The sequence below is a fragment of the Ptychodera flava genome, chromosome 17 (genome assembly GCF_041260155.1).
Source record: "Ptychodera flava strain L36383 chromosome 17, AS_Pfla_20210202, whole genome shotgun sequence".
Taxonomy (NCBI): domain Eukaryota; kingdom Metazoa; phylum Hemichordata; class Enteropneusta; family Ptychoderidae; genus Ptychodera; species Ptychodera flava.
In genome coordinates, this window is record NC_091944.1 from 11594611 (window position 1) to 11604201 (window position 9591).

At 37.6% G+C, this 9591-nt stretch overlaps 1 protein-coding gene across 1 annotated transcript; it reads left to right on the forward strand.

The window, feature by feature from the left end:
* The first annotated feature begins 4494 nt into the window (after positions 1–4494).
* LOC139116465 (uncharacterized) lies at positions 4495–8516 on the forward strand. Its single transcript, XM_070679087.1, has 2 exons — positions 4495–5384; positions 6856–8516. The coding sequence occupies exons 1-2, from the start codon at positions 4913–4915 to the stop codon at positions 7002–7004; spliced, it is 621 nt and encodes a 206-aa protein (XP_070535188.1). The 5' UTR covers positions 4495–4912; the 3' UTR covers positions 7005–8516.
* The last annotated feature ends 1075 nt before the right edge of the window (positions 8517–9591 follow it).

The window sequence follows — 9591 nt, forward strand, 5'->3', positions numbered from 1 at the left end:
TGAAATTTCAATCTTTTGTGATTCTTCACTTGAATTTAGTAGTCAGAACTAGGAACCCGACTGAAACAGATAAAGGCGCTACTTTGAGAGCAGAACAATATTTTAACAGCATGTACAACATGAGAGGATAGTTCACCTATATAGTATACAGATAGAACTTACAGTGCTTGATGTTTAAAAACCATATGCTTCTCATCTTCACACGTTCTTTATTTGTTCGCTTTCATTAAATATCGGCGTACGTGACGAAATGGATTAGGAAACGGAAACTCATTCAATACATTTCATCAAATGCGGTAACCGCAATTTAGGGTGCGAGGTTAATAGCCGTTGTATTAATAACGATCATGTTTTTGAAACGCTAAATACTAAACTGAAATGTGATTCTTTGATTTCGACTTTTACATGTATACAAGAGTCCAACAGTTTAAGTGTGTATTTTAAATTGCTAACATTTTCCAACAAGAGAATTGCTAGTTTCTATAGTGATGACCGAAACTGTTTGTATAAGTTTGTTGTATAATCTTCATAATTTCCTGTCTGACAAAAAATACGTAAGTATTTTATTGCTTTATAAATGCACGATGTAAAATTAATGTAAACCTTACAGCTACATTTTGTGGTCTACAAGTTAGCACCATTATTTACCTCAACGTAGAGTATTGTTTTATGTTCCTCATGGTAGAGTATTTTATGTTAGGGACGCAGAGTCTCACGACAAGTTAATTCGCTTATTGACGGTCAAAAGTGACGCTCAGTCTCTTCGAGTTATTGTAACTACGTAAAAACTAGTTTGCATTTTAGCATATTTTAATTTTTAAAGTTTGTCTGTATAGTCGCTAAGTCTTTATTTTTACAGATTCACCATGACTATTGAAGTCATTATATAAATAAATAAATAAATAAATAAATAATAAATAAATAAATAAATAAATAAAACAAACATGTGCCTGTTCCCGTATGGCTTTAAAACCCATTACCTAGAAGGGCAACATTTTAACTTGCTTGTTCCGCAGCATTATTACGATCAAAAAGCGAACACATACTATGTACTTGCAGTGAAGTGTGCACAGTCCTGGTCCACGCATGTACGCAGTCTATTTTATGCAACACACTACCAACCAAGCATTCCGAGCATAATCCCTGGAGAATATTTCACTCGAACAATTGAGTACAATGAGCTGAGAATCCACAAAGATTGCAGACTATTGAATCAGGGCCAGCATTCCTAAGTTCTTGCAACATTTTAATTTTCTGTGCACAGAATTGCGGGAATGTAGCAACACACCGTTGCAATCAGTGGGAATATCCTTCCTGTTTTTATGTCGTACCACGTAGATAATCTAGGTTTTACATCATTTGACAATTTTTCCACACAAACCTGAATGTGAAACTTGTCGATACAACTATTGGCTCTATTACTGCAGGTCTATTGCGACAATTGTGCTCCCAGCCTGACCCCTAGTAAACAGTCATTCAAAGTGTACAATACACGCTCCCTTTGAAAACCTTTGTTGCGAACATAGCTCTTCTTTCAGACAACGCGACACTCTCATTCGTCAATTCATACGTTTACGTGTTTAGGGATGACCAATGGGAGCTGGTTACACGAAAATATATTTCATTTACGTAAGTAGTCATATACATATATAACGTTCAAACAAAGGATCAAACCCTAGTGTTCTCACATTCCTATAGTGCCAAGAGCGCGTAAGAAGTGGGAACTCTTGACAAAGATAGCCGCACTAATTCACCTGGAGAAGCACATACGTAGAGAAAACTGTCTTTGCGACAACTATCTACTGCAAAATGAGTGAACAGATTGAAATCGAAATGGCCGAAAGTGCAGAGGTTCAAAAGACGCAAGACACCCAACATTCACTGTTGAAAGGACAACAAGAAAAGGAATCAGATAAGAGGTAAAATTCAATGGTTCTGCTCTGAGTCTAGTATGCTTTTCTAAATAAGCGGGTTTGGTCTGTTGAATCATTACGTAAACTATGTTACGATTCCCTTCCTTTGTTCTTATTGTCTCCTGCTAATTGACAATTTACCGCGAATTAGGTGTCGTTGCTAGAAAAAAGTCCGATAGCGTCTAACGTTTTCAGGCAGTGATCTCTAGGACCATAAATTATAGGATACACATTGAGAGTAGAAGTCGACGTTTTTTATGCTTGTGCAACAGTCTGTGACTTCCTGAGCATGCATCTACCATAGTGGAACAATTTCCATAACAAAACACGGTAGGAACTGAATGAACTCTTGGACTGTATTTGCGATTGCTTGAGCAACAGAAACCGAATTTCCTATAGATCTATTACAATGTGATGGTTTTATTACAAAGCAGGTCTAGGAATATGGATTTACCTTATGTTCATGATACCTCTGGAAAACTCAATTCCAGCAGACATTAAACCGACAATTGGAGTGTTACATAGCAGAACACAGACATACAAAGATTTTAGACCCCGTTCAATGCGATTCGGCTTATCTGGCACATAGGCTAATCTAAACCTAAATTCGGCCGCAAATCACATGACGGCTATGTTGCAGCCCACTTGAAACATATGCTCGCCCTCAGCAGTTGGGGCGAACAACGTTCAGGTACGCGACACATCTTGGCTTGCAAAGAGTAGTAAGATAGATTACTTTTATTTACCTGGTTTATTTGCCATTCGACTACGAGTTCAAAGGTTAAACTTTCCTGTTTACTAGATGTGAAATCGTATCACTGGGGACACTCAATGGAGAAACAAAGTAGCTATACACTCGTCACGTCATATACCGGGCCTCGTCTATCAATTGCTACCCAAGGAATGAAATGACAGTGATGCTTATGCGAAGAAGTGCAACTCGAATACTTGTGAATATCAAAGCCGAATCATCTAAGCCTCTATAGGGCATTCCATACTGCATATATCATAAAAATTAGTGAACAATTAGTTTGTGCAAAAAATATAGCCAGGTCAGACATAAATTGTCGGGATATTTTAATGTCAACCGCAGTTGAACTACTATTAGGCCTAGGTTTTTACCCGAACTAGCCTACTTGTTCAACGTAACCGTAAATCATCTCTTGTAAATGCAATGCATTTGATTTGTGCAAAAACATCCTAGTATCAGCAATACAATGTTTGGGATAAATAGCAATAATAACATGATAAGCAGTTCAACAAACGATGTATGTCACTAACGTACATTTCTCTGTTGTATTTCACTGGGGACCAAAGTAGTCAACAAGCTGGCGAACCAAAAATCTTGAAGAACATTACGAATAACATTAAGAATATTATCAGCATTTCGCACTTCTTTGTTGCAATGTTCGGAGTCGGAATGAATTACGGCATTTGGTGGACACTGGGTGATTGAAGTCATTCTACGATGAATATAACTTTTATGAGGAAGGCAAAGATGTAAGATGTATGGTTTACATCAACATTTGTATTACATTTTTAATGGGTAAGCGTTATTCAAACTTCTCAGTTGACCAACTTTCAGATATTTAACCGCAATTCTGATTCAACCAACCCTGTGACTTGACTGATAATGCTGCTCATTAACAAAGACCATGGACATCTTCAACCCACTTCGGCAATTTTCGTTTACTGCCGTACTCTTGAGATAATGATTTTTCTTGTGATGTGGAGACCTGGTTAATGCGGAGTGATGAAACGGGTTTATCGCGGCTTTTGCCTTTGCGCTGTGATCACGTCATTCTCACAAGAAGTAAAAGGAATGACTAGAACTTTCCTCAATCTAGGTTAAGTAGCTACCATCGTGCCAAAAGAAGATCGTGCGTTTTATTTGAATATTTTCTCTCCATAACTTTTACAGGTCTAGTTAGCACAAACTTTACGGATATCAGAGATAAATGTCTCCAATATTTGGTCAGTATCGGCGGTATCATATCCATGTTCGGGCTCATTTTGTCCTGCTATGCAAATAACGCCACTGTCCTCTATGTAACCTATGGATTTATAACAGGTAGGAATTTCAGGGTTTAAAACTTAATCGCATAGTCCCGTGTTACAACGTTAAAACTGATTTCTCAAGGTCAAATGCATATGCATATCGTATCTCGTAATCCATTTATGGCATATGTTGAAAGATTCCTCTGCTATTAATTAAAGCCCCAGTAATGCTAACTTTCGATGAATTTTTCATTATTCTTATTTTATAAATCAATTGCAACTTTTATTCTACCCCCCAAAGATTGTTGAAACACACATTATTTAGCTTGCCAACTTAGTGTCTATATGTGTAAAATGTATTGTTATTGTTTGCATTTGAATTCTAGTCCGGACCAGAAGTCGCTTTTCAACAATAACAATGCAGTTTACAACCATAGGGGCTGAGTTGACAAGCTGGATACTGTGTATATCAACATTCTTGGGGAGAGAACAAGGAATTATGTTCACATTCAAAATAAAAATGGTGAAATTATCATCAAAAGTTAGCAATACAGGGGCTGTAACAATATGCTATACCCTCTGCCGTCCGCAAAGTTGATGTTGAGAATAAATTGAGTCTGATGTTTGCTGATAATGTCACAAATAAACAATTCTCTGTTTCATCTTAGGCGTTGGATTTGGACTGATGCTTCCACCTAGCCTGGGTTTGATCCTCAAACATTTCAAAGGATTGGCATTGGAAGCAGCTCTTGCTATTGCGTTTATGGTGGCAAGCATTTGCTTATTATTAGTACCACCTTTATTTGAGTACTGCCAAAGTAATTTATGGGACAAGAAGCGTGTTTGCCATTCTGGCGTGTCTATATGGCCAGTTAATATGCATTCTTCTCTCCCTATCTCTTCTCCTCTTATTAAAACCTCCTCGTTGTGAGAAATCATGTAAGAAAAACAAGGTCAAATGCTTGAAATTTTCTTTGCTGACAAAACCAATAATATTCGACATGGTGATTGCTGCTCTCTTGATCGGTATGGGTCAAAACATCATGGTTTTACATCTAAAGCAGATTGCAATACAAAAGGGAGCTGGTGAAAGAGATCTACAAATGTCACCCATCTATTACGGAAGCGCTACGATATTTGGATTATTGTGCTACGTAATATTTCCTCCGAGATGCAAAGAAAGAGAAGAAGATAACATTATAAATCTGTGGAAATTCGGTGTGTCCCTCGTTGCAGCCGGTGTTGCCGTCATCGGTAGCGTTCAAAGTAATTCGTTTGGTGCATTTATTGGAATAAATATCATCAGTGCTGCTGGAAGCGGATTTTACCTGCCCTTGATGTTCGTTCTTCTCAAAGCGTTCTGCAAGGAACAAGACGATGGAAACCAGGGACAAACTCGGACTGAGATCGAAGCTCTTAGATTTGTTCTCCCGGCATTCGGAATAGGAGCTTTAATCGGACTACCCATTGGAGGTAATCGTAAATTTCATATCACGGTTAAAATCACAAGGATTTCTTCATAAATTTGTTGCACTGTTTAACGTTTTAGAATCATTTTCAAATGTTAACATATTAGATTATGATATATTTTGTTATCCGGTGCCAAATTCTTTTTCCTCGATACACTCGAAATAGAATAATGCGGAGAAATATCTTAATGTTGTAATATATGGGTCAGATTGACTTTTATATTTCGGCTATTTAACTTTGCAGAAAAATCGGTACTCCATTTCATTTGGAGATTCGACCCTGAATCTGAATACAGAGATTATTCAAATTATAATAGATATATTTAATTACCAAATAAATTGCTGTTTAGGTACAAACCTTATGGTACAAGGGTACGTCATGCACCAAATACGCATGCGTACCCTTGCACTATAAGGTGTGTACCAAAGCAGCAATTTATTCGGTAATTAAATGTATTTGCCATAATTTCGTGCTTGGCGAAGTTTGCGAAGCCACAAGGTTGCGTGGACACAGCCTCAAGTTTCAGGTTATATCTCTCAATCTTACAAAAATGTATTTTACGATATTTTTTGCTGCTTTCTTGCGTTTTACGCTGAATAAGTCACAGGACAGATCTTCCTGCCCCAACACGTCTCTGTGATGGGAAACGTTGTCATGAGGTCAGAAAGGTCTGTTCTGACCGAAATTGCGCAAAAAAGCAGCAAAAAATGTGAGTAAAATATTTTTTTTGGCAAAGCTGATAGATTGGAAAGAGTGACAACACCGACGTAGCTTCTTTTGGAAAGTACCGTGTGTTGTGCCCCCTCCCACACGCTCACATCAGAGCGCCGCTAGCCTAATGCTAGGGGACGAGTGCGAAGGCATCAGGCAAAACGTTCGAGCTGCAATGATCAATGGTACTGACTAAAGCGGCTATCGATTGTTACCATGGATATGCAGACGTTTCGATCGATTGGTATTGGCAAGTTGATAATAGAACCTCGAAACATGGATATAGTCGCTGAATCTCTAGGAATGGTTTGGAGGTTACTATGTGAGAGGGGCCGTGGCCGTGTCTCAGTGTAGTCTCATTGATATCATGAGCAATCATTTCGGGTTTTACATGTCATTTCGATGACCACTCAATCATGTCAATTTCTGACCGGAGTTCCAGGAGGCTGGAGTCAAACTTGGTCTTTGGCGGATTCCAGTCAGACGTAATTCAAAGGAAGTATATGGCAGTAGTTCCGTGTCATGATATTAACCGGGCCGTAGTTCCCTCCGCAAGCCTGGATGTAGTAGATTATTCAAAAGAGCTAACAAATCATTGAAATTCGTTCGCACTTCAGGTAACGGACAATTTGTCTAGTCTCAACTATCTCTACTTGAGACTTAAAAATTACCCATTTCACCTGAAAGTTGCAAACGGATTCAGTGATTTGTTAGCTGCTTTTGAATAAGTTGAGTATATATGATTTTCAAACTCTCTTTGCAGACGTATTGAATACAAACTTCGGTGATGGCAGCAGCTACTATCTCGCCGGTGTGACACTTATCTCAGCATGCCCTTTAGTTCTGGTGAGGGGCAATCTCAAATGGTGCAAAAGGGGTCGGGAACTGGCACAGGATAATCATGAACCATGAGGGAGTGAGAATCTTGGATGTCAAATGATGAGGCGACAAGATGATGAGGTACATGTTAGGATGACTGCCCTTAACCAAGAAGGCCTATAACTATAAATGCAGCTGGAAAGGTTTATAGAATAGTGAGCTCGAAGAAGATGAACATTTGGCCGATAGAGTACGCTATGGACAACAGTTTTTGCTTATGTCTATAATTTAGACGTTCTTAAAATAAAATTAAAAGTTACAAATGCGCATGCACTAACTTACTGTGGTGAATATGTTAAAAATGTCCCAGGAGAACAGGTTCAAATATTGACTCATAACGTATTGAAAAAAGTGTGCCATTTGTTTCTTAGTCAGAAATAGGAGAAAATTTCACGGAAAATTCTTATTTGTTATTGCATAACTATGCAACCATACCTGTAGAGATAAGACGCATTGACTTGGTTGTATTGTTACATAGAGCTTACCTCACTTGGTGTTGACTTTAATGATGTGAGTTTTTCTTTGAATTCGTTTCGGGAGTACATGAAGTAGTTTTACCAATAGATGAAACATGAGCTTCGTAGTGCATGTTCTTTACATTGAATCAATTAGAGGAAACTGTGTCTGTAACAGCTTTATTTTAACATTTAATCTTGATAAGACGCGTATATGCGTATAATTAGCAGTTTGTTACCGTTTGATTTGTACACTTCCCATAATTCAAGTGTTTGCACAGGGTGGTATGTAAGTGTATATACAAAACAAAATCCGCCAATACAAGTTCACGCTATGGAACCAATGTCACCAGGGCCATATCAGCAGATGGTTATCACGAGTTTTACCAACTCCTTTGTTAGATTTCTTGCTCCGAAATGTTTTAGACGACTGATCTACTTTTATGGAAAGACGGTGATTTGTTTCAGTACATTGGTCACGTTCAATATTTTGGAAACATATTTTTAAAGGAAAGAGTCTTTTTAAGGCCAAAATCATATGTTGAGTTTAATTGATCTCGTCATTTTTCTTCATCGTGTTATTATACTTAAATATTTTCTTTAAAAAACACGATATGTTTTCAACGGTCTACGTTTTATTTAGAAATATGAAAATGAAATCGTTTTAGAAATATGAAAATCGGAACTGCTTTGGCTTGTCGATTGACTTTTCTCCTTCTTAAATGTATATATATTATTGAGTGACAGATAGATAGATAGATAGATAGATAGATAGATAGATAGATAGATAGATAGATAGATAGATAGATAGATAGATTAACGACACTTTATATTGTCAAAACTGTCATTAGACAAGGATTAAATTTTACTCTTTATGATTCTTTATGTGGAATGAGAGGATATTCTCGATGTCAAAAAACTATAAATGCGATGTTGGCCATTTTTCAGTCTCTTCGAATAATTTTAAATACTCAAAACTATGTATTTCAGAGAATTTGACCTATTAAAGTTTGTCTGTATTTTCTCTGTGTCTTTCTATTGTACTAACCTTGTGTCTGTATTTCTACTAACAGCCCTCGGTGATTTAGCATTGCGGTACGGTTGAAGTCATTATTAATAAATAAAACAAATTAAAAATAAACATGTACGTGTTCCCGTATGGCTTTGGAAATTATTTTTCAGGAAGGGTAACATTTTGAGCGAAGTTTTGTCTCTTAGATAGCGATGAGCTTAGTATTTCATTTCTCTGTAACTTAAAAAGTACGATACCGTTGAACCAATACATACCACAGAAGTTGTCGACCTTTGAACTCATTATGGCATAACCGTACCAATTTTTGTACAGAAACTAGGCTGAAACGAAACTGCATACAGTTTACTACAGTGGAAGTCTTGCTACACACCACACTATAATAGCGTACTCCATATCTGCCAAATTTTATGAAGAAAATCTCTCTCGTTCACTGCCGCCACTGAAGTCTCCGAACAGCTTACTCTTAAAGCGACGACTAATAACGATAGAAGGGCACATGCAAATTAGTTTTAGTAACATCTTTTAAAACGTGTATAGTTACAAATGCTAGCAGTAGGGATATCAAGGGATGGCAGCCAGCAGTAGTTGAGACACTGGCGCGTTGTGGTCGAAATGCTTGCCTAGATTTTGTAAACATAAATATCACCGTAAGAGGCCCACTATGTAAAAGGCCTTGGAGAGTCATACTGTGTTTTATTACTTCGGCTATTGAACAAACTTCCTCAACATTCACAATCAGTATGTTTACTGTTCATGCAGCAAAAGGCAACTAGAAGATGTAAAGTTAGTTTCTGAAGATCCAAAGTCCAATCTATCAAGTACGCGGCTATAATAATTTGACTCTCACTTCTGATGACCTGACCCAACCGGTTCAGGCTGATAAAAGTTTTCGGTAATGTGATGAGAGTAGGTTTATAGTTAAATGGGCCTCAATGTTCTGTAGATGAATGTATGGACATGCAGGGAACTTAACGCGGGAACGCATAGGGCGCACTTCTAATCATATCGTTCGGACCAATTTGTGTACAGAAAATAGGCTGAAACCAAAACGGCTCTAAATTACAGTGGAAGTCTTCCTGAAGACCACACGAGAATAGCGGGTCTACATTACTGCAATATATTTTTACGATTC

Coding starts and splice junctions, on each gene's coding strand:
- LOC139116465 (XM_070679087.1), top strand. CDS start 4,913: ATGGTGATTGCTGCTCTCTTGATCGGTATGGGTCAAAACATCATGGTT. Junction 5,385..6,855: donor AATCGGACTACCCATTGGAG/GTAATCGTAAAT, acceptor CTCTCTTTGCAG/ACGTATTGAATACAAACTTC.